This window comes from Salvia splendens, chromosome 14, assembly GCF_004379255.2.
Source record: "Salvia splendens isolate huo1 chromosome 14, SspV2, whole genome shotgun sequence".
Classification (NCBI taxonomy): Eukaryota; Viridiplantae; Streptophyta; class Magnoliopsida; order Lamiales; family Lamiaceae; genus Salvia; species Salvia splendens.
Window position 1 is genome coordinate 29103195 of NC_056045.1, and position 25295 is coordinate 29128489.

The following is a 25295-nucleotide window of genomic DNA, read 5'->3' on the forward strand; positions in this document are numbered from 1 at the left end:
TCAAGCACAATATGTACTTAGAAAGTTACACATGAACACGGTCCATGAGGTGTTGGTTATTACCGAGCACCACAATATGCTTAGAACCTCATTGTGTAGCGCTCAGAAAGTACTCAAAAATTTACCAACGAACCTAATGCAGAGCACTTTTGTTAGGTGATTTGTTAATCGAGCACCTTTGCCTTAAGCTAACTATTTTTGTACTTGATAAACACGGTTTTTTAGTCAGAATCGAACATAACAGACTCTCCGTAGTGAAAGGTTTTGATCATATATGTTTATAGCATTACATTGTAGACTTCTCATCTAGCTTGCTATAAATTACTTAATTCATATGATATAAATACATTTCATATAATTTTATAAAGGGATATATAAAAATATTTGTCTAGCCCGTTTTACAATTTAAATTCGTAAAATGTATCAATATATAAATCAATTTATTGTATATTTATGACTCATGAAAGTTAGTTCCAAAATTTGTATGTTCGTTACTCCATCCATCCCATAATAATTGTCACATTTCATTTTTACCATAATTAGTAAATAGATCTAACATTCCACTAACTCACTTCACTCACATTTTATTATAAAATTAATATAAAAATGTGAGTCTCACATTTCATTAACTTTTCTTACAAACTTTTCTTTATATTTCTTTAAATCTTTGCCCATAATAAAGTGACAATTATTGTGGGACGAGAAAGTATAAAATATAAATTAAGTCGCATATTATAGTATAACGCAGTACTTTTGAAAGTTATGTGGCTGACAAATGCAACAAATCGTATGGTTGTTAAATCGACAACAAGTAGTTATGATCATTGAATGGCTCCCGCCTCAATGTTGGAGAGGAGGTGTACACTAAATAGGATGGACCCTCCCGCATGGTAATGCCTGACGGACATATCTCCAATTAAATAATCCCTCCATTCACACACCAATTTTTGACAATCTCGTAAATTAAGAAAATTATTAATTATATTAAATTTTATATATATTGGCTCATAATTTTAATTTTGGAAAATTTATGTATAATATGACGGACATAAATACTATGCGAACAAAATTTTAACTATTTAAACAATGTCGTAACACATTAAATTAACATTTCTTTAGTTTTTACACATTTACATATCATATCATGTCAATAAATCATCCAGACACGTAAAATGCCAGAATTTATCACTGTAAGACAATTAAAAAAATTAATTAATCCAAATTAACTCAAAATTATCATATTTGATGAGCATTAACTTTTACATTATTGTCCCATTCACACTTCAAATTTACAAAATTTTTACTCTCTCTGTCCCATAAAAGATGTCACATTTGTTGGACAACGCGAAATTTTAGGAGGTTTCGTTTTTGTGTGTGAAGTGGAGAGAAAAAATATAATAATATCAGAGAGAACGTTTATCAAAAATAAAATATGATATTTTGATATTTTTAATATGACAAACTAAAAAGGAAAAATGAGACATATTTTATGAGACGGGGGAAGTATTTTTTCTAGTGTAACTATATTTTATTTGGAAAAGACACTTTTCGTGGACGAACCAAATCTTTTATCTGCTTGAAATCAATAATTGAGTGGGCCATGATAAAAGGTTTATTTACGTATAGGCCCATTTTGTTAGATATAAAAGGGCCACGAGGGCCCATCTAAAATGTTACGAGACGTGATAACTTTCCAAATGGTTTCTGAAAAAAAAAATCAAACTTTCAGTGTTGAAATATTTTCGAAGTTACTAAACTCGAAAAATGTTAGTCCTATAATACCGAAAGAAATTAGTTTACACAAAAGTTTGAGTCCACCACCACATGATTTTTAAAACTATTTTATTATGTTAACTAAAAAGAAACATTAGTGGTATTGAATATCAATAAAGGGAAAAATATTTCACAATATGTTTAAAATATAATATTTCCTGAACAAAATGTTCGCAGAAACCAAACACTCTATGTATTAGAATTTCCTTATCCTAAAGTCATTCCTACAACACACCAAAACTTTGTACTAATATATTACTTCTTTAGTATCTAACTTCTTCATTTCAATTTCATCCCTCCGATTTTATTAAATAGGGCAGCATTCCCTTGTTCAATCTTCCTGAATTTATTACTATTATTAGTCTATAAATGAACTCAAAATCTCCATGGTTATGCAACCAAGATTAAATTCTTGAAACCTAGCTCAAATCTCATTACTTATGCAACAAAATGACCTAATGACATATGCACCCTATAAAATCATCACTCCAACTCCAACTCCAAATTATCAAAGTCATATATATAAAATTCACTTAGTTTTTTAGGAGTACAAAATCTCTTCTATTAAAACAGAATTAATTAGTAGGGAGGAGGGCATGTTTGAGGAGCCCAAACAACATCATTTGACACCTCCGAATTATACAAAGCCGTCTCCGGCTTTGTTTGATCCGCCGCCGGCGCTGCCCCTTCACCGTCCTCGAGGGGCAGCCTCTCGTACACCGCATTCGTGAACGACGCTGCGATCACTGTCACCGGCACTGACGCCATCAGCGCCCCGACCACCGCGCCACCGAGGACCTGCCCCTGCCCGCCGGAAAGGAACACCGTGAGCCGGGTGGCCCCCGGCGGCGACGGCTCGGGCAGGAACGTCCCTGACAGCGACAGTATCTCGAACCGCCCCGGCAGGCTGATCACGCCGTCGGGGGCGGCCGGCTGCCGCAGCGTGACGTCCCTTACGGCCCCGCTGCCGCAGACAACGGACACGCCGCAGCGGCGACGGCGCACGAAGGTCGCGAGGCACTCGTAGACGTCGCTGCCGCTAGCGATCTCGAGGACGTGGCTGCAGAGGGCGTTAGGGCTCTCCTTGGCGATCACCACGGGGGCCTTCGGCCGGTTCTTCGACCCCGGGGGCCGCCCGCGAGGGCGGCGCCCGGTGCTCGACGAGGGCTCGCCGGAGACATCGACGCGGCGATCCTCGTCGGTTTCTTGGTGGTCGTCTTCGTCGGGGTTGTGATCGCCGGCATTATCATCTTCGCCGGAGTTTCTGTGGTGGAGAGAAGGCTGCTGCATCGGATTCGCCATTTCTTCCCACCATCTACTGCCCATATCCCTTTTCCTTCAACCCAAAAATTTTTCTCACCTTCCAAGAAAAAAATTAAATTAAATTAAAACCACAATCAACATTCGACATTCAACTTTCAACATCATCCTCTCTCTCCTAATTTGTTGAAGGATCCGGATCCTCTGCTGTGGCTTAGGCCACACAGCACAGCCGGCTGTGGTTAGAAACGGCGACGTTTTGTTTAGCATTCATCTCCTTTTTTAAAATTCTCTTCTTTCCATTCCTTTCGACTACTAGAGCACATTCCAATATGCAAATAAATATCTTAAAAAACTCTTTCTTACAAATCTTTTGATATATGCTAATGTAAATATTATAATTGGTTCAAACTTCGAGGAAACGATAATTAACTATTACTATCAAAATATACTCATTATAAATAAATAGGAATGTGAAAAGAAAGGGAAAAAAAGCTAGGAACACTACTACACACACGTCTTATATTTAATTCGCTCTTCCCATTTCTTTTATTTATATAGCATGACTATTTCTTAAAAAAAAAAAATTTTGCAATTTTTTTACTTAAATACTAAAATGAACATAAAATTAATTAAATTTATAAGTTTCTAGTCTTAATTTATCATTATTAAAATGTAATCCATCCGTGTCACACTTTACTTTTAGTTTATCCCACAAAAGATGTCACATTTATTTTTTTTAGAAAAAGTTTCCTCTCACATCAATATAAATATATTATTTTCTCTTTCCACCTATCATACAAAACATCTTCTAAAATCTCGTGTCATTCTTCAACTATGCCATCTATTATGGAACGGATGGAGTATAACTATATCAATGAATAAATTTAATTAATTTATGTTTATTTTAGTATTTAAAAATAATTGACGAACCATGTTCTCCCTCTGTTCTATTAAATATGAAACATTTTGATTTCGGCATGGAATTTTATGTAAAATTATTTTGTAAGTTAATAAAGAAAGAGTAAAGTAAGAGAGATGAAAAGTAGAAAGAGTATTGTTTCCATTTTTTAGAAACGTTTAATTTAATGAAAAGTTTAAAAATAAATTTTTTTTATGTGTAGTAAATAGAAGAAGTGAGAAGAGTGATGAGAAATAAGACATGTATGGAGTGTTCTTAGTTCTTTTTCTCTTCATTTTTTCATATTTCTGTTTTTCATGTTTAAATAATCTAATAGGTAGTACTAGATCGAATTAATTATGTTATGTATCAAAATATTTGTAAGAAAGAGTTTTTTAATAGTCTATTTTGCATATTGGAATGTGCTCCACTAGTTGAAGGAATGGAAAGAAAGGAGTACAGAAAAAGGAGATGGATATTAAACAAAACGGTTGAAGCCTTGAAGGAAAGGAAAGAAAAGAAATGGAGTTAAAAAAAAGGAGATGGATACTAAACAAAACGGTGCCGTTTCTAACCACAGCAGAGGATCCGGATCTTTGTTGAACTAACAAGCAAATAGTTCTTGAATACACCAACATCTACATTGGGCGAAACAACAAATTCTTCAAATTTTATTTTTCCAAATGGAAAAAAGGTTACAAATTTCTAGAAACCCTTTTTCTTCTATGCTGAGATCTAAAAGAAAAACAATAAAAGCTTCAAAAATCCCCAAAAACTTCTCAAATCATTCACTTCAAAACCCAGAAAGCCTTAACAAAAATGGTGAAAGAGAGAGAAAAAAGGAGAAACAGAGCTGCCCACATAAGGAAATGGAGATCTAAGCCCCAAATAAAGAAACCCTTTTTTCAGATAAACACAGAAAAAAAACCCTAATGTTTGACTAGCAAAATAGTACTCAAACTGGCAGTTTAATCGACGAAACAGTGTAAGAGAAAAGGTACCTCAAGAGATTTAGTTGGTACGAAGCTAGGGTTTGGATCAGATCCTTTGCAGGGAGAATTTCTTTGCTCCTCTCTCTCTCTCTCTCTCTCTCTCTCTCTCTCTCTGGGAACTGGACAGTGAGTACCGTACGGCGTGAGTTCTGAAGTCGAGGTTTTTAACGAATTGATGTAATAAAATTTTCTGAGGATTCGGTGAATTTCTCCCACTCTCTGGTTTATCTATTTTAACGTCAAAGTGAAGCTTGAAAACAAACAAAAACAAGCATCTTAAATAGAGAAAATTAGTTCCACAATGTTTTGTGGGATTCTTCTCTAGACACACTTATGTAAATTCTAATTAATTTGTTAAGGGCAGTTCAGTTAAATAGATTATTTCTCGATTTAAGTGTGTTATCATTGAATAGGGTTAGAGCATCCACAACCGTGCTCTTGCCAGCGGCACGGTTGTGGGCCCGGGCGGTACTATTCATGCCTGCTCTCTGGCAAGAGCACAACACCCACAACTATGCTCTTCCGCAAGGACGAGCACAATTAATATAAAATTCAATTACACAAAAACATTTCCATAATATTAAAATTCATTTAAAACCCACAATAAATATTACAAATGACAATGTGTTGACAATTCGCATGACAATGTGTTGACATGCGAAAGTATTCAACACGTGCGGACAATGTGTTGACAATTCGCATGAACAAGCGCTTTGACATGCGAAAACGGCGCCTGAAGTAATCTGCCGGAAACCGCGGCTGGTCGGCAAAGTAGTCGGCAACGAGCCTTTCGTGGGCTCCCTCCCGGTCACGATGGATGTACCGTCGATTTGATCTGGTTCGTTGAGGAGGAGGAGCAGGGGTATTCGCCGCGACATATGCTTCGTAAGCGGCACGATGTTGTTCGTAGTATTCTTGTTCTTCGCGTTCCGCTTCCGCCATAATATGGGTGAAATCCATTTGAGATTTTGAGTGGGGGATGAATGTGTTGATAGTTTGTATGAGAATTATGAATGAGAGATGAATGAGAGATGATTTGATGTGATAAATGGATGATGAATGTGTGTATTTATAGATGATTTTGGGGGAAAAAAATAAAAAAAATCAAAAAAATTCAGAAAAAACGGGGAAAAAACGGCCATATTTTTGGGATTTGGAGAATATTTTTTTTTTATTTTTTAGCATTATTTATAATTAAATACCGATTTTTAAAAATAAAAAATAAAAAAAAGTTTAAACACAACGGCTATGCCGTTGACGAATGGGAGCGCGCCACGTGTGCGTCCGCTGGCACGGACGTGCTCGATACATCGAGCAGCGCCGTGCCAGCGGCGCGGCTGCAGCGGCGGCGGTCCTGCGCCTTGCCAACGGCGCGGACGGCGGTGGCGTCTTTCGCCACCGCTGCGGATGCTCTTATGCTAATATTTTCGGTTTTGTTTCAATATTGTTGGATGGTGTCCTTAAAGGGATGGTATTATGTTGGATAGATAACAAATTAAATAGATTTAGTTTTATGAATATTGTTTGGTTGAGTGAATCTAACTAGCTATTTAATCTTAGGATTGTGCCGAATAGTTCTGATTTATGAGAATGTGGAAAAGTTAATGGAGTATTAGGTAATTTCACATTAGAATTTCAAGTCAATTTGAGTATTTGACCACAAGTAATCGAACTCTTTTAATTAAAGATTAAAACAATTTAGGGCACGCTTTGGTTTTATTAGTGTATGATTTATGTACACAACAAATTGCATATTTCAGCTGAGTACAGTGGAAAATTTTAGTAATTGATTTTTTAAGTAGTTAGACCACTATGAAGTGAACTCTAGCTAACATACATGTATTGTTAACAAATCAGATTTCAGATAATCGATTAGAGCATCCGCAGCGGTGAGCAGGACGCCGTCCGTTCGTCCGTGCCACCGGCACGGCACCGCTGTCCTCCGCTGCGCTCTTGTCGCCGGCGCGACGCAGCTCGATGCATCGAGCACGTCCGTGCCAGCGAGCAGCTGATGTGGCACGTTCTGATTGGCCAACGGCATTTCCGTTGGAATTTCAATTTTTTTAAATAAAAAATAATACCAAAAAATAAAAAAAAAATATATTTTCAGAATCCCAAAAATCTGGCCGTTTTTTTACCGTTTTTCTGGATTTTTTTTATTATCCCCAAAATCATCTATAAATACACACATTCACCATCCATTTTTTCACATCAAATCATCTCTCATTCATCTCTCATTCATATTTTTTCATACAACTTATATCTACATCTTCCTCTCTCACTCAAACCCTCAAATGGATTTCACCCATCTCATTGCGGAAGCGGAGCGCGAAGAACAAGAATACTATGAACAATATCGTGCCGCCTATGAAGCCTATGTCGCAGCGAATACCCTCACCCCTCCTCCTCAACCAACTAGATCAACTCGCCGATACATCCATCGTGACCAGAAGAGAGCCAACAAAAGGCTCGTTGCCGACTATTTTTCCGACCAGCCGCGGTTCCCGGAAGATTACTTTCGGCGTCGTTTTCGCATGTCAAAACACTTGTTTATGCGTATTGTCAACACATTGTCCACCCGTGTTGAATACTTTCAAACAAGTACAGACGCATCCGGTCGGCAAAGTCTTTCACCGTTGCAGAAGTGTACGTGTGACATCCGACAACTTGCTACTGGGCAAACGGCTGACCTCTTCGACGAGTATTAGCATGTCGGTGAGTCCACTGGGATCCTTTGCCTTAAAATTTTTGCGAGGGCGTTCGTTTAGCTTTCGGGGATGAATTCCTTCGGGCACCCACCACCGATGATTGCCAACGGTTGCTTCGTCTTCACGAAACAGTCCATGGTTTTTCCCGTGCTTGGCAGCATTGACTGCATGCATTGGAGGTGGAAGAATTGTCCGGCGGCTTGGAGAGGGCAACACTTAAGCTGCCATAAAGGCGGCGGCCCAACACTTATCCTTGAAGCCGTCACCGACTATCGCCTATGGATTTGGCATGCATATTTCGGTGTTGTCGGATCCAACAACGACTTGAACGTGCTCTATTCTTCACCCTTCTTCAATGATGTGTTGAATGGTATAGCACCGGCGATCGACTTCACCGTCAACGGAAATGTATACCACATGGGTTACTATCTCGCCGATGGTATCTAACCAAGGTGGTCGACTTTCGTGAAGACGCTCAGCAACCCGCAAGACCCGAGACGAGTTCTTTTTACGCAGCGTCAAGAGTTCGCTCGTAAAGATGTCGAAAGAGCTTTTGGGGTCCTTCAAGTCCGATTCAACATTGTGAAGGCCCCGTCTCGGCTGTGGTACGTGAAAAAGATCGCTGACAGCATGTACACGTGTATTATCTTGCACAACATAATTATATCCGGCGAAGGACCGAGGGCGGCTAGCTTTTACGACGAGGATGGAGCCGGAAGCTCAACCGCGAGGTCTCCCCCACGCCGAGGTGTGCATACGACGGTAGGTGAGAGGATCGAAACAAGGCACACAATGCGCGATACCCGAACCCACGTTGAGCTACAAGAAGACCTAATCAAACACATTTTGGCGAAATTCGGCCACGAGTAGTGGTTTTTTAAATTTTATGAATTTAATTATGTAATTTTTAATTTTTAGGATTTAAATTATGTAATTTTTAATTTTTAAGACTTTAATTGTGAAAATTTTAATTTTTAGGATTTTAATTATGCAATTTTAATTTTTTTTATAATTTGTAATATTATTCCGGTTATTTTTAATGCATTTTAATATTGTGAAAATATTTTTTATTTAAATTGAATAATAGAATGGTGGGACCCTTGAGCTTGTCATTGCGAAAGAGCACGGATGTGGGTGTTGTGCTATTGACTAAGAGCATGGAGTAAAAGTGGGTCCAGACCCACATCCGTGCTCGTTGGCAAGAGCACGGATATGGATGCTCTTATGCCCTTTCCGCCAATCAAATGGTGGATTAATGGGAGCTAACTTTTTGAGAATGAAGTGGATTAATGTGTAGTATACAAAGTCAATTTCTCCAAATAATAAAGTGTAGATATTCAATTAATTGTAATTTCTTCTATCCTATTCATTTGCACTTTATGTACTGAAGTACTTATATGATTTATAAGAGAGTACTTAATTTGATATATGATATTTGAGAGATTCTCATATTGGTGGTTTTCATGTGGGTTTTTATTTGTTTAATTTGGTAAGATATATATCATGTATGTATGAATGTTTATTCTCACTAAATCACATTTTTATTCAACTTTTGAATGTTTTGCCTTCGTGCCAAGCCTAATCCACTCACCAGAATACCCACTTTAAGCATATTTAATTGTTAGGGTTCCCATACACTTCATAAAAAAACAACAACTTGATTTTATCTATGTTAACTTTTGGTCCAAAGTTACTTCTTAATATTATAAGTAGCTATAAATTAATCAATTGTGATTAAAAGCAGTGGCGATTTTGGTCTCATGGAATGTTTATATTGTTTAATTTTGTGTACTTATATAAGTATTAAATGACTAACATATCGGCTTCTGTGCTTAAGTTTTTCAGAGTTAAAATCATAAAATAATATTCAAAATAAAAGAAAAGTCTCTAATAATTTTGTCTATTGTAAATAATCTTTTTCAAAAATGTTACGACACTAGTGCTCCATTATCTTTAATATTTCGCCTCGAACCGAACATATTGTATGTCGTATGATTTGTATCAGTATATTTACTATTGAGTCATTTAATTGGCTACAGCGTTAGTTATTTATCAATAAAAAGCAAAATTTCTAACCCCAGACAGCCGGTTCATTTCTTATTGTATGAAATTTATATCATTTTATTTATTTATTTTCTATTTTGCTATATGGTCATCGGAAATATGCTACCAAAAAAATCAAGAAAATGCTTTTTGTTATACAATTAAATTAAGTATCAAAAAACAAAAGGTTGAAAGTTGAATTCAGCATGTCTCGTTACAAACACTTAAAGAGAGGGGATACTTTTAGGCCTTCACCAATATTTTTCTAATTTTCTAATTTGTGGAAGTTATTTCAAAATGTTCATTATTTAACTCTTGTCGAATCGATGCCTAAAAATTACAAAAATAATGGAGCTTCTGAGATCTGACCTAACCATAACCAAAACCAAACTAAACAAACAAAACGAAATGGGAAAATGCTGATTATGATTTTATTAAATCGCATTGAACTGTATTAGCATAAAAAATAAACCCCAATATGGGTGTGTAGTTTAGTTTACACTTTACAATAAGATTGTTAGTTCTATATGTTAGAACCTCAAATGGTCTGTGACCCAATATAGTCTTCCAAGTTCCAATTATCTATAGATCTAGGTGTGCATGTAATATATTTCGGAAGCTAAGCTAACCTCAAATTGTTATAGTCTCCGAATTTCCACACCTTCGAATCCTAATTCTCATCGTTCGATGTCTTAAATTTCCATCTATGTCACAACAATGTCTCCTTGGGCTCTGCATATTCACAAATTGCATCATCAGAAACTAAATCAAATAGTAAAAGTGCAAAACACACACAAACCAAACTAAGATGCTCACTAAATTTATGACAATTAGAGTTTCAAACACAAGTTTTCAAGCTTCAAATCGCTCCCAACAAATGTAAACATAGCATAGCCGGCTCGACTCAGAATGATAAGTTAAGCTTTCATAACGCGATCAAACAAGTACAATCCACCGAATTTGCAACGAATTAGTACGTTCAGCCGGTAAAACGCGGTCTTTTTTGTAGTGTAACTATTTTAAAAATGATTAGTTAATTAACAATTGAATAAAACAACTAATAAACCGTAGTTATGGTGCAATTTTCCATTATCAAAATTCAAGTACTAACCTGATCCCACTCTTGCTGCTCCATTTTGGGCGCCAAGACTGTGACATTCTCGATTGCCATCGCATGGGTGAAGTCCTTGTTACATCCATTACTCATCACCCGATCCCCGGCCTTTCTGTAAGCCGTGACGGTCCTCTCACTTCCCTCCTCCTCAGCAGAGCTGAGAAAGAAGACAGCGGGCCGTTTGCAGGGATCGCTGCTCACAGGCCGCGTGTTGAAGGTGAAGGGCCCGTTGCTGAAAGTCCTCCATGTCTTGAATGTCTGCTGAGGCGTCTCGAGCTCCTTGGCTGTCAACAAAGCTGGGAATATCTGCACCGCGTAGCCCCATGAGACTGAGACTGACCAATTGTGGTTGCGGTGGTAGCAGAAGCATTGCTGGAGAGTTCTGGGTGGATCGGCCTCGTAGGCTTTCATCAGGGCGGTCACAGACTCGAGCTGGGTGTGGTTCGGGAGCAACGGCTGGATGGAGTTGAGATGGTGGAGGGAGACGAGAGGAGCCAGCGGATGTGCTGCTAGGAACCCGAAAGGATCCCCTCTTATGTCGATCTGAATGAATTAGAAACCAATGTTTTAAAAACTGTACCGGTAAGTAAACATACAACTATCAATTTATGGTTCGACCGATCTGTAGTCTAGCATAAATTGGTGGAACCATAAGAACAAACCAACTTCAAGAAAACACTTGATAATAAATTGATAATATGGTCGAACCATAAACCGATCTGACTACTGATCGGTTTAGAATAGTGTAAAAAAGATATAACTAAACTTATATAGAAAAATAATAAATTTAGTAAAAGTAAGTAAAAAAGACATTGTAGAACATGGGTCTTGAATCTTAATATCAAAATGTAACTTACTAGTCAGGTTTACAAATAAGTCCAAATATGAAACAATAAACAAAAACTTTTATCAAACTTTAAATTCAAAAGTTATGATATCAAAAATATGATTTGCTTGCTCTATGCCGAGGGCTTGCAACAAAGAGGAGAATAGTGCCGGTCAATTTTTCCGGTTCATAGTAGTTAAATAATCCAAATGTTTTTATATTTGAATCGAATCTGACAATGCATCTATTCACAGCCAAACTAGTCGAATCCATCGATCCGATTATATACTCCCTCCATTCCATAATAGTGGAGTCATTTCTCTTTTTAGTAAAAGTCAAAACATTTATTCTCACTTATTCTACTCTCTTACTTTATTCTCTCTTCATCTCTCTACTTTTCATTTCCTACTTTATTCTCATTTATTTAACTCACTTAACACAATACTATATTAGTTCAATGATCAAATTCAATATGAGACAGATATGGATTTAGGCCATGAAATGAGACACAAGTTTTCATTTTTGTATTCTTGAATTGGAGGCCGGAGGGTCATCAAAGAAGTGAACATCACTTCATTCTTCAAGGGTAAAAACATAGTACTACTCCCTCCGTACCTCTGTAGCTGAGTCGTTTCTTTTTTTGGCAAAAAGGAACAACTTTTCTTCTCTCTTCGTCTCTCTACCTTTTCCATTTTCTACTTTATTATATATTTAGTTAATTCAATTCACACAACTTTTCTTAAATCTCGTGCCGAAAAGAAATGTCTCTACTACAAAGGGACAAAGGGAGTACTATCTTGCATAAAATATACTCCAAGACATTCCAACCATGTAGACTAACTAAACCTTTTATTCATTTGGTTTCGCATTTAGGCTACACTAGAGGGTATGAAAAAGTGGTTTCTAGTCAGAGAGGGATCATCATTATATTTGCTAAATATTCGTTTAATTTATTGTCTGGAATAAGAACAAACCAGCTTCAAGAAAACACTTGTTTAAGAATTTTTAAATAACAGAGACAAATACATCAGTTTTCGACACGTCGCCGAAATTAACAATCGAAGTAATAATAAATTTAAATTCCCACCGCTCTCTACCATATCACTACCTAATAATTGAAAACTTTCAAATTAGAATACCTTTTAAAATATTTTATCATACAAACTCGGTAGCTATTCATAACTTCTTGTCTAAAAACGCAGATAATAGCAAAGAATACACGTGGCGGGAGCCCAGGTGAGTTGGATTTTACAGCCATGTGACGGCAGCAAAACCCACCACCAGCTTCCATTGATGCTGCCACGTGTCTTCATACAGTTGAGACACCAAACACACGACCAATCGAAAGCAACCAAGTTTACTGCTGAATACACTTTTTTATTTCCTAGGCATATCTTAAAAGCTGCCCGTCACAGAGTCCTGATAATTTGACCCACCGATCAACTATTAATATTTCTGTAAAAAACTATGCCTTTAAAATATTCTTATTAAATCCACCTAAAACATAACAAATTCATCTAATAAAAAAAAGAAACGCACCTGATGAAATCCGGGTTCGCGGGTTAGCCCGACACCGAGTTCCCCTACGCACGCCCAAACCCGCTGATCCGACCCGTAAAAGTAATGGTACCGGTCGAGGCACCCGTCCATAGACGCGGCGAGCTCCGCCGCTAGCGGATAGCTCACGGCGAATCCCCCGCCGCCGAACGCCATGTCGTAGGCATGCTCCACGTCCTGCTCCACACTCTCCGAGTTCCCGCCGACGTACACCATCCGCCGGTGATCGTGCCTCCCCAGCACCGCCGCCAGATTCTCCGGAAAAAACACCGTGTCGTCATCCCCCATCACGAACCACCTCACCCCCGGCAACCGGACCCGGTAAAGATCCGCCACGACCCGGGCTATCCTCACCGCCGACTCCAGCCCCTTCGTCCGCCGGAAGCGCCGCCACTCCGACGAGACCCGGTGATCTATAATCGACCCGATTAACCCAACCGACCCGACCGGGTCCTTCTCGAGGAAGACGTAGCCGCGGGTCGAGCCGGGTTTCCACCAGAGATCCGAGTAGCGCGCCCGGCTCGACCAGGTGGCGGTCGACCCGCCGATGCCGAAGGCGAGGTGGGAGACGTTGGTGGGGGCGTCGTCGGAGCCGAAGAGATCTGGGTCGGGTCGGGCCAACAATAAGGGTTGGGTCGGGTCGTGGATGGCGGAGTATGCCGCGAGGGAGATGGAGAGAATTGAGATTACGGCCACCGCAGCCTTTAACGACGTCGTTAGAGCGTCACCGGTCTTCTCTTTCGGTATTAATTTGAGCGCTTTAAATGGGTCTTGACCCGGTTTGGCAGACGCCGGGCACATTTCTATAGTTAGAAGGTGTGGTTTTGAGAGAGAGAGTTGAGGAGAATTTATTGATGGTTTTAGGGGGAGAGAGGGAGGTAAGAAAAACGTATGGTAGCAATGGAAATTAATGGTTTTTAAAGAGGGGAGTTTTGACACATTTATTTGTTAGTCTTGAAAGCACAAATGATGCAAAGTCGTAGAGATGTAATTATGGACGATTCACATAACAACGTGACTAAATTTTGTGTATAGTATTTTGTCAACAAAAAGTTTGATGGATTACGGGGATCAAATTTGAATTCGTGGGTCATGGTCATAGATTTCGGATTTAGATTCACAATATATGAATTTCCATAGTACTCCATGTGTTTATTAACATATTATTCTCATTATTATGAAAACAGAGATTGATTGAAGAAATCAGGCGAAATCAGTCAGAAGTTATAATTGTATTGAGCAATTGAGAAATATACAAATGGTGTGATTTGCTTTCTCCGTCCATAATAATTCGTCACAATTTGACCTGACACGAGTTTTAAGAAATGTAATAGAAAGTGAGTTGAAAAAGTTGGTGGGATATGGGTCTTGCTTTTATATAGGAGTATTAGTTTTATAATAAACTGTGAGTGTGAATGAGTGAGTGGAATATAGGGTCCAACACAAAAAATGGTAAAATTGAAAGATAATAAATTTTTAGGGATGGATGAAAAAGGAAATATGTGACAAATTTTTAGGAACGGAGGGAGTAATTAACTAAAAGTTACAGGATTGATGCCAACCAAATATTATAATTTAATACTAAATAACAATTTTCCTTTTTAATTTAACCAATTAATTTATTCTATAAAAAAATCTAGTTTTCCTTGATTATATAGCAAAAGACCAAGTGAAAATGATTCGTGTAATGATTAAATGGTTTGGAAGTAACTGCTCACCAAAACTTACCTGCCTCATATTTAATTGGTACTAATGTCCTTGAAACATCAAGTAAACTAAACAAGAATTTAGCTGTCATTTTGTCATGGAAGAAATATTGTCTAAGTCATTATGTCAAAAATAAAATATAGTTGAGTCGTCAAAGAGCATATAAATATAAAAAGAAAAATACAAAATATACATACAATACATTTTTTACTTGATATAGTACAACATCAAATAGTCAATCTATGTATGATTACGCAAATGTGTTCCTTAATAAATTTTAGGATTATTGAAAGTTTTCCAATCTTCGTGTATTTAATATGGATTTTAAAAAATGCTAAATTATTGAAATTTAATTTTCGAGATGGTGGTAAGTGGTAACCTGTGTGTTGCGGAATTTTTGTAATTTAATTAGGTTTTATTTAGCTAAAATCAATAGTTAGAAATATATTACGAGTATTTTGAAATGTGGAGCAAAAAGGAACTGAATTGGGCCAACATTTATCTACTGGATTTCAATAGGTTATAAATATGAAGGACCTTAAGAGGCCCAAAATACAAGAACTTCTTAAGGATAAAAAAGGAAAGAATTATTTTAATTTAGTTAAATTATAAATATTATTTTGTTATACTATTTCAATTTTTTCTGACTAACATTCCATATTTGAAGTCCAAGCAAGTTTTCCACATTTGATAGTCTAAGCAAATGTAAAATACTAGCCCAGACCAGACTCGGGTCAGACGGCTTGGGACAATCTTCGGCCCAAGCCCACTATCAAAGCAGGCTAGAATTGTGTTATCATAAGCATGTACTGTTGAGAGAGGGGAGAGAGAAGATGCAGCTTAGGATCCACGTCACGAAGAGACGCGTGTCGAGTGATATTCTCAAGACCGTCCAACGACGTTGACATGCGGTCCCTTACGTGTCTCAATCTCCACTCCCTACGTACTCTCTCTCCTCCCTACCTTACATCTTCCCACTCTCACACCAATCAATTTCTTCCTTTTTCATGCCCTTTTTTGTTTAATTTGGAAATGGTCTATAAAAGCATCCACAGTGGAGCGGATGTCCCGTCGTACTTCCAAAAAACACCTCTTGTCATGCCATAAGTACATCCCACTGCACAATGGGGGACATTCCCAAGGACATCCCGACGGACATCCCGACGGACATCCACAATAATAAAAATTCACAAATTCACGAATTTGTAATTTACGGAATTAAAATTTCGACACGAATATTGGGAAAATGAAAAGATTTTACTTAAAAAAAACATACATATTTATATTAAAAAAGTACATAGTTCACAAAAAAAACCATCCCAAACCAAAAAACGATTCAAACAAAGTACATGTTATGCCTTGAATCTCGATAGTTTCCCGCTAGCCGAGCGGGGTATGATATGTTTTTGTTTTAGACTTTCATTTCGGACGATAATACATGTGTTAGAGTTTTTAAAAAAGCGTATATATCGAGTTTGCAATGAGCCGTATATATAGAGCTTTTGTTTAAAAAAAATAAAAAATTGGAACGTCCCGACGGACGTCCGTCGCGGCACCGCAATGGCGGACGCCACGACGGATGTGCCGACGGACGTCGTCGGAAACCCGTGGATCTGCGGTGTCCGCAGCCGACGTCCGCGTCCGCCCCTCACACGCCTAATGGTAGACGTCCCGCGCGAACTTCCGCCGGAACGTCCTCCGTTGTGGATGCTCTAATCGATTAATCTCATTTCTATTCTTTAAAACCTAGTGTTTTTCTCCAAGATATTACTCCTAATTAATAAGCTAAATTTCAACGTTTTCTACATTAAACAATATATAACTTGAACAGTTTGAACTAGTAATAAGGGTATTTCCCTTATCACGATGCCGGAGACGATAAATAAGAAGTTTCGGGAGGTGGAATCTCGTCGACAACTCAAGGTTTAAACGAAGTACTAAAATAAAACAGAAAGAAGCGTAAATTCATATATTCATTGATTCGTTGATTGAAAGGAAAAATAATGACACCTATTTATAATGCTAAATACCCTGACTTAAGGAATAAGAAAATATTATAAATATATATGAAAAAAATATGATAAATTACTAATTAACTAATTAATAAAGATATAGAAAAAAATATAATAAATTACTAATTAATAAAGATAGGGAATATTTCAAAGATTTGCATGTATCAACTAAGTCAATAGCCACTGAATTCAATTTCATAAACAGTTTAGAATCACACAACAAATAAGGATACTAAATTAGCAGTAACAAGATCTCGCCACGTGTTGACAATCCTCGTAGAAAGGAAACACCTTTTTCCCCAAATAAAGAAAATTTGCCAAAAATATAAAATAAATAAATAAAGTGAATAAACAAACCACGGGCCGTGCTTCGACTCACAACATGCGTGTCAGTAAAGAAAGGCCCCCACTTCGCCCCTACGTGCTCTCCTCCCATACGCCCACGTGTATCACCTTCTCAAATCCGCTATACGTGTCTTCTTGATCAACGGCTCAGATCTCTTCTCTCGCATTCAGCGTCTCTACGTCACACCAACTGTGAGTGTCGGATCATTCATTTTCCCTCTCCTGCCCTAGACGGTGACGGGCAGCTGCCCCGCCCAATCAACTACTTGTATAATGTGCTTCCCTCTCTCTCTTGTCGTGTCCTTTTATGCTTCTGGTTGCTCTCCCCTCCACTTCCAATTTTTTTGATAATCTTCGATCTCGTTTTCTATCATTTTTGTAATTTTCCGGTGTTGAGCTTTGAGGAATATTGTTTTGTTTAGTTTTTGATTTGTGGATGGATGGCTGGTATGTGCTGTGAAGTGAATCTAGCTGAGACGGAGACGACCGCCCCGGTGCAGCCGACCTCGAGGTCTGCAAGGCGGAGGGGGATGGAAATCCATCAATTTAAGTTCGATTCCGCGTTGGCGCCACCGCTTTCTGGCGCTGGAAAGAGGAAGCGTCAGAAATTCGATACTGTTGTTCCGGTTTTGCCACCTAGAGAGTGTGAGATTCGGAGTGATCAGCTGGCCGGCGAGGCGGAGCCGGAGGCGAAGCAGCTGCGTGTATCGGTGAAGCCGTCAGAGGCGGCGATTGAGACGGAGGTGGCTCCGGATTATCCTAAATTCGGGATGACGTCCGTTTGTGGACGGAGACGAGATATGGAAGACGCTGTTGCGATTCACCCCTCTTTTAGCGGTCCAAACCCTAATTTCCCCGATGGAATGCATTTCTTCGGCGTCTACGACGGCCACGGCTGCTCACATGTGAGTTTCAACTTTCGATCAACTCACGCTTAATATTCGTTAATTTTGGATGATTACTGAATCGGATTCGATTGATTACAGGTGGCAACAACGTGCCGAAATCGGATGCACGAGATCGTGAAGGAGGAGCTCGAAGCGGCAGGCTCGTCGTCGTGGGAGCGAACCATGTGCGAAAGCTTCTTAAAAATGGATAAGGAAGTCGGCAGCTGCAGCAGCAGCCGAGACGGCGCCTGCTCCGTCTCCGCCTGCCGCTGCGAGCTCCAGACTCCGCAGTGCGACGCCGTCGGATCCACCGCCGTGGTCGCCGTTGTCACTCCGGATAAGATCGTCGTTTCGAACTGCGGCGATTCCCGCGCCGTGCTCTGCCGCAACGGCGTCGCGATTCCTCTCTCCGTCGATCATAAGGTTCGATTTCCCCCAAATCAAAATTCGATACACTCAAATAATCAAATTCTTAACTAATTTCTGTAAGTACTTCTCTTTCAGCCGGATCGGCCAGATGAACTTAACCGGATCCAGGAAGCCGGCGGCCGCGTCATTTTCTGGGATGGACCTCGAGTTCTCGGTGTTTTAGCCATGTCTCGCGCAATCGGTACTAAAACACATAACATCAAACCCTAATTACTCAAATCAGTTAATTAATCTCGAACAAATCAGTTAATTCGCTTTGATTTTGTAATCAGGTGATAATTATCTGAAGCCGTTCGTGATATCGGAGCCGGAGGTGACGATCACAGAGAGGACGGCGGAGGACGAGTGCCTGATTCTGGCGAGCGACGGGCTGTGGGACGTGGTGTCGAACGAGACGGCGTGTGGGGTGGCGCGTATGTGCCTGCAGTCGCGGAAGCCGCCGTCGCCGCCGTCGCCGCCGAGGTCGCCGGGGAGTGATATGACCGTTACAGCGGCTGGGGAGAGCTCCGATAAAGGCTGCTCCGACGCGTCAATTCTGTTGACGAAACTAGCCCTGGCCCGCCACAGCACTGATAACGTGAGCGTGGTTGTGGTGGACTTGAGGAGAAGCTGTTGAAAAATAATGGCGATGGGCTTTCTCGTAATTTCACTCTCCAAGCTAGTGGCATATATTTAGGGGAGTGATAGTCAAAGGGCGTTATTATATGGAATATTATGATATTATATGATTTTCAAGGATTAGTTTTTAGTAGATAGCTATTTTATTTGAGTTGTTTCAAGAATGTAATGATCAAGCTGATCAAATTCAGCTTTTCTCGAAATGAAATTGTAATATTTTCCATCTTATTTAAGTTGTGACAAGATAATTTTTAATAATATGCTTGTTTTCTTAGTATTGAGCATGACAGCTGTGAAATGTAGGAGTATAAAGTATTATAGTCGTATGATTCTTCGGGATTTTTATTCGGATTTGGATTTGTGAAGAAAAACAGAAGATATTTTTAGAATTACGTATCATTTTCCTATTAAATTCTTGACAGCATAATTGATAACAAGGGCATTCATGCACTAAGTTTAAATCTAATAATATATGATCTTAATTATTTTTGAATACTAGGATTTCTTAGATCTTTATGGAATAATTATTTCGATATTGCATTGATTAATGTCAAATGTATATCACCTTGGATGTGAATATTGCGTGTGGATAAAATCATGAATTATTATGTCAAATCACAATAATTCCGACATTCACATAAGTTCTCTTCACCACGCAGATAAACAAAATGTGTTGGTGTTAATGGAAATTGAACACTGTGTGAATTTCTTGATTTATAATCATGATTTTAGTTTCATATTTAGTCGATTGCTCAGAAAGTTTCAGTTTGGAATAAATTTTTTTAGTGACTAAGACCTATATAATAAAAGATTGATACTCATTACGAGTGGATTTTATTCAAACATAATTTAATTCAAATATAAATCAATTCCTTTGTTAATGATTTAGTAAATACGGAGTATATGCAAATTTTCACAATTGTTATACTTGGGTCAAATTATCATCTCTCATTGAATAATTATCTTATCTATTTGAAATAAACAGAAAGTTGTAATCATGTGGAGATTTAAACATTCAATAAGATCATTGATTATTACTACTACTAATTTAAATTAAAATACATAAAATTATTATTTTATGGGTGATACCGTATAGAAGCACATCTTTATTCTTCTAATATACTAGAATAGAGATGTAATTACATTTATTTTTCTGATCATTATGCTCCAAATCCTGAAATAGAAGCACCCATTATACTGAACTTTTCAACTAGTTAAGGAAAAAACTACTCCATAATATAATGATAAATAATCCAAGAGACAAATTAGGAGTATTAAAATCAACCAATGGCATCACCCCAACAATCACACACTTTCGACATTAAAATATTTAGTCAAAACCAAATCTCCCCATCCTAAATAAATTAGCAAGAAAAGATGCATCTAAGGTGGGTTAGTAGCGATGCCACGTGTTAATCAACCAATATCGACCATTTTGTCTCATAATTTATTAATCAGCCTTAGCTTCCCATGTTTAATCAACTTTGTAACATTGTTTAGTAGAAGATCAAAGTCGAGTTGTCGGAGAAAAATAATATTATTACTTTGTCATTATTTAATAGAAAAGTGTTGTACGATAGTCCAACCTTTAGTTAGGCAACAACCAAATTATATTCATTCCTAATCAATTGATGGCGACAAAACAGCTAAACGATTCATTGTTTATTTTGTTTGGGGTGTATTAGGCCGGGTTAGTGTGTTAATCTCGGCCCAAGAGTGTTACTATATATATATAGAGGGTTGTAATCAATTGAGATTTTTTAGTCTAATTGAGAATTGAGATGCATTATTAGTCATATTAAATAAGTGGTCCAGAATTTGCCACATGGAAAATATTTTTAGAATAATTAAGACTAAAGTCCCAAAATGGTCCTTAACATATAACGTTTTTTTGATTTTGGTCCAAAACATTATCTTTTGAATTATTCGGTCCCTCACATTTGAAATCGGACCACATTTAGTCCAAAATTGACGGAATAGTTAAAATGTAACGGAATGTAACGGTCCATGGTTGAAATGGGTGGAAGTGCCGGATTGCTTCTGCTTCCACCTCTGGAACGCGTGGGAGGAGCCGGAGACGAACGATCTTATTTCCTCCTCATCATCGAAATACTATTCCCCTAAAAAAGCTTCTCGATCATCGTCTCCACATCCTCCGACTGATACTTGATGTACTTATCCTCCTGCTTCGTGCTATCCATATACTGCCGGAACCTCCCCACGAATGCCCGGTACGCCGGGATCAGCACGGCTGCGATCGATATCCTCAGCTCCGACTGCAGCTGCTCGTCGCTGACAATCCACGCCGTCTGCGATCGGTATATCTCCTCGAACGTGGCCGTGAACACCATGAACCTCTCCTTTATCATCTGCTTGTTCGGCTTCCCGTTCACCAGTAGCCCATCCTGATTCAGCGTCTGCAGCACTCTGTTCCACATCTCCCGCTGGTAGTTCTTGTGGTACTGTCTCACCACCGTCGATCGCCGCCGGCACCACTGGTCGCCCATGACATCGAGGATTGGAGAGCGACCTCTCCGAGATCCGCCTCAATCTCCACCGCCCTATCCCCTCCGCCGACGATCAGGTCAACCTGGAGGCCGGTATGGTCAACCTCAACAAGCTCGGCAGGAAAACTCGCTACGCGTATCTCGCAATCGCCGAGCCGTGGCCGAAGGTCTCCGGCTTCGCGAAGGTCGACCTCATCACCAGAGAGACGAAGAAATTCCTCTACGGCGAGAACAAGTACGGCGGTGAGCCGCTCTTCCTGCCGAGAGATCCGAACTCTTAATCGAATTTTTGGTCAAAATTGATTAAAATTACGTTGACTGTTACATTCTGTTGTTTTTTAACTATTCCGTCAATTTTGGACTAAATATGGTCCAATTTCAAATGTGAGGGACCGAATAATTCAAAAGATAATGTTTTGGACCAAAATAAAAAAACGCCATATGTTAAGGACCGTTTTGGGACTTTAGTCAATAATTAATTATGAAATGGCATAATGGTAATTTCATGGTACATTTTATTTAATAAATATTTTTTAAAATTTTGATTTTTTAAAAAAAAAATTAATTTTTTTTATTTTTTATTTTGTTTATTTTGTCAACTACATATACAATTCATGTCAACTACACACATATAATGTCAACTACATGTACAATTCATATCGACTACACACATATAATGCCAACTACTATACACATATAATGCCAACTATAAGTTGTTGACATTTGGTGCGCAGGCTATTGACATTTGAAGTGCAGGCTATTGACAATAATACCCCCGAGTTGACATAATCTACTTGCAGTTGACATTTCGAAAATGTTGTGGATGAGTGACTGAAAATGCATCTCAATTAAGCTAAAAAATTTCAACCTAACAGGACCCTATATATATATATATAAGGTTAGGTTAGTGTGCTAACTAATAACTAATAACTTTCAATTCTGTATATTAAAATTATCAACACAAAGACATAATTATATAAATATAACATGTAAATTTAAATATCAATACAAAGACGTAATTTATCAACACAAGAAAGATGGAAATGATTACTGTAAAAAATTAGTATTTGATCACACATCTATCTATATATATGTATATATATGATGAAAGTGATTATATTGAAAGGAAGTTTGGGCTTTTTGGAATAATAAAATTTATCGAACTCCTCCAATTGTACATGATTTTACTCTTTTTATCTCTCCTGCTCGATCAATCTGAATTATGAAACATGGTGGTGACGGTCGGCTAAACCTTAGTCGCATCATTCCTTCTCTGTAGCATCCACATTCCCCTCCCCCCTCTCTCTTTTCATCCCCTTCTCTATTTGTTCCTCGATTAATCTGAAATGTAATTCTGGATGTATTTGTTTTAATGATTAGAATGTAATTCTGGATGTACGGTAGTAAAATTATGTTTATTAAATGTATTAAACTATTTCAACAGTAGTGTATGAGTATTAGTTGTTATAATTTCTTGATTGATTTTTATTCAATTTATTTAAAATTGTTATTAGTAATTCGCAATTCAAAAAATATCATTTCAGAGAAGTGCAATAATGTGAATAACTCAGTCAAAAATAGCTACTACATAGTGATTTAGAATATATATGGCCCTATATTAACGAGCGTCGAAATTACACCTAACTGTTGTATTTAATTTTGTTAGGTCAACAAGAATGCACATTTTAGTGATAAATATCCCAATGATTAGATTTATGTACAATGTTTCCAACTAGTGAAGTTTTACATCACAATATGCGATCAATTAATGGAACAGTGCTTTCGATAAATTAAAAAAAAGGACAGAAAGAGTACAAGAAAGTTATATAAGTTTCTAAAAAAATTAATTATCATTTGTAAACCAACATGAGAATAACCGTGGTCCTATTTCTGTTGGACATAATAGTATTATTAATAAAGAATATATTTTTATTTTCAATTTTTAGAATTGCATGTGGTACACATAATAATAAAAATATCAAAACATTATATTCTACGCATGCAGGACAATTGCACTGCATCTTGACGTGATTAAATCAAGTCCTCTTGTTATAGTATAAAATTTGATTTAAAATATAAATTTTATAATTAGATTAGTTAATTTTTTAAGAAATGAAATAAAAAAATGATTTTTACAAAAAAATACTAGCTGAGGCATACTATTAGTTTGGGTTTTTTTTTACACACACATCGGAGTTCGTGATACATTCGGCAAGCGAGCTAACCCTGACACACAGCCCCTCATGGCTCGAAGACTAGCCCTGACACACGCGGCCGCGCGCTCACCAGCCTGTGAGCAAGCCCCTCCTCAGGCTCGTTCTCTAGCCCCCCGTTCGACGGGTCTGGGGCAGCCGGGGTCGGGACCGTAAATTCTCGCCATCAAGCGGGTCGGGGTCTGCATGCTTGCCAAGCCCAAAGGCCCACATGGGAAATTAATCCCAAGTTGGGTCATCCAGGATTCGAACTCATGACCTCCTGGATGGGCGGTATCCTTGCCTCCCTTCTCAACCAGTTGAGCTAGAAGGCTTGGATATACTATTAGTTTGGGTTGTCCCACTGCAATTGAATCATTTCTTTTCTTTTGGCAAAAGCAACCCATCTCATTTTTCTTACTTTATTATTTCTTTATCTCTCCGCTTTATTCTATTTTCATTTTATTTTCTCTCAATTTTAATCCATTAAACTCATTTTAGTGGCCACCACGAATTTGACAAGAAGGGGAAGGCAAGTGGCGATCCAGTTCGCCCTCTTTCGATTCGTCATGCACTGCTCGCTCATCACATCATGCTCCTGCCACTCGCAACGCATCCTCCTTGTCGCCTCGTCCCAGCAGGAAACGCCCTCCACCCGCATTGATGATGCTTTTTACTTTTGCGGAAACTCACATGTTTTAGACGTCAACATCTAAGGGCACCTCTAGTCGGGGCAGGGACGTGTGGCTTGCACCTCCGCTAGTGCACATAAAGCACGGCGTGCTCTACCGTCTACTAGGCGGCGATCATGCGCCACGTGGCTCGTTGCGGATGCTCTAACGTGGAAATGCGGTTGATGCTTGGGTTGACGAAGAGACATAAAAAAATATATTTGGGGCCCATTTTGATACGAAATCCATTTCTCCAACTTTAGCTGGCAGCGACAACTCATAATGATCAAAACTTGAGCAACCAACATAGGTCATTAGGTGGGTGCGCCCTCGTCTTTAGCTATTTGGTCCACCACGATTGTGACCTCTCTCGTAACGCCACGTCGCCGTGTACCATAGTGACGAGATTGCCCTTGTCGCTCTCCTTAGCTGTTATGGATCGCGACGCCTAATTTTGGATTAGAAGATTTGAATATTTCCTAATTCGGATATTTATATGATTATATCAATCTATAGATATAATGGAAAAATAAAAAGAAGAATACAAGTCCAACTTCCTTTTTTCATAGGAATTTGACCACATGACATTTAGTAATATACTCTCTTATAATAGAATTGGTTGATTGGATTTGATGAGATAAATGGTTGTACCTAAATACCTTATGACAATATTTAAAATTTAGTAGTTTCATTTTGCATTAGTCCAAACAATTCGCCAAGTGTATTAATAAATGTAGGTTTTCATAGTTATAA

General features: G+C 38.3%; 3 protein-coding genes across 3 annotated transcripts; 1 reads left to right on the top strand and 2 right to left on the bottom strand.

The window, feature by feature from the left end:
• Positions 1 to 2278: 2278 nt before the first annotated feature.
• LOC121764724 (AT-hook motif nuclear-localized protein 23-like) lies at positions 2279 to 5228 on the bottom strand. The gene is made up of 2 exons (XM_042160735.1): positions 4936 to 5228; positions 2279 to 3133 (listed from the first exon to the last, which is right to left on the bottom strand). The coding sequence occupies exon 2, from the start codon at positions 3097 to 3099 to the stop codon at positions 2353 to 2355; it is 747 nt and encodes a 248-aa protein (XP_042016669.1). The 5' UTR covers positions 3100 to 3133; positions 4936 to 5228; the 3' UTR covers positions 2279 to 2352.
• Positions 5229 to 10112: 4884 nt separating this feature from the next.
• LOC121763985 lies at positions 10113 to 14057 on the bottom strand. The gene is made up of 3 exons (XM_042160075.1): positions 13157 to 14057; positions 10789 to 11334; positions 10113 to 10409 (listed from the first exon to the last, which is right to left on the bottom strand). Exons 1-3 carry the CDS (start codon positions 13973 to 13975, stop codon positions 10308 to 10310), a joined length of 1467 nt encoding a protein of 488 aa, XP_042016009.1. The 5' UTR covers positions 13976 to 14057; the 3' UTR covers positions 10113 to 10307.
• Positions 14058 to 17487: 3430 nt separating this feature from the next.
• LOC121765529 (protein phosphatase 2C 37-like) lies at positions 17488 to 19392 on the top strand. Its single transcript, XM_042161716.1, has 4 exons — positions 17488 to 18143; positions 18225 to 18548; positions 18630 to 18735; positions 18827 to 19392. The coding sequence occupies exons 1-4, from the start codon at positions 17679 to 17681 to the stop codon at positions 19168 to 19170; spliced, it is 1239 nt and encodes a 412-aa protein (XP_042017650.1). The 5' UTR covers positions 17488 to 17678; the 3' UTR covers positions 19171 to 19392.
• The last annotated feature ends 5903 nt before the right edge of the window (positions 19393 to 25295 follow it).

Excerpts from the sequence above, each read along its gene's own strand:
- LOC121763985 (XM_042160075.1), bottom strand. The coding sequence starts at position 13,975 with ATGTGCCCGGCGTCTGCCAAACCGGGTCAAGACCCATTTAAAGCGCTC. Across the intron at positions 11,335-13,156 it reads GCGAACCCGGATTTCATCAG|ATCGACATAAGAGGGGATCC; the intron begins GTGCGTTTCTTT and ends TAATTCATTCAG. Across the intron at positions 10,410-10,788 it reads AGCAGCAAGAGTGGGATCAG|AGCCCAAGGAGACATTGTTG; the intron begins GTTAGTACTTGA and ends GTGAATATGCAG.
- LOC121764724 (XM_042160735.1), bottom strand. The coding sequence starts at position 3,099 with ATGGGCAGTAGATGGTGGGAAGAAATGGCGAATCCGATGCAGCAGCCT.
- LOC121765529 (XM_042161716.1), top strand. The coding sequence starts at position 17,679 with ATGGCTGGTATGTGCTGTGAAGTGAATCTAGCTGAGACGGAGACGACC. Across the intron at positions 18,549-18,629 it reads CTCTCTCCGTCGATCATAAG|CCGGATCGGCCAGATGAACT; the intron begins GTTCGATTTCCC and ends CTTCTCTTTCAG. Across the intron at positions 18,736-18,826 it reads AGCCATGTCTCGCGCAATCG|GTGATAATTATCTGAAGCCG; the intron begins GTACTAAAACAC and ends TTTTGTAATCAG.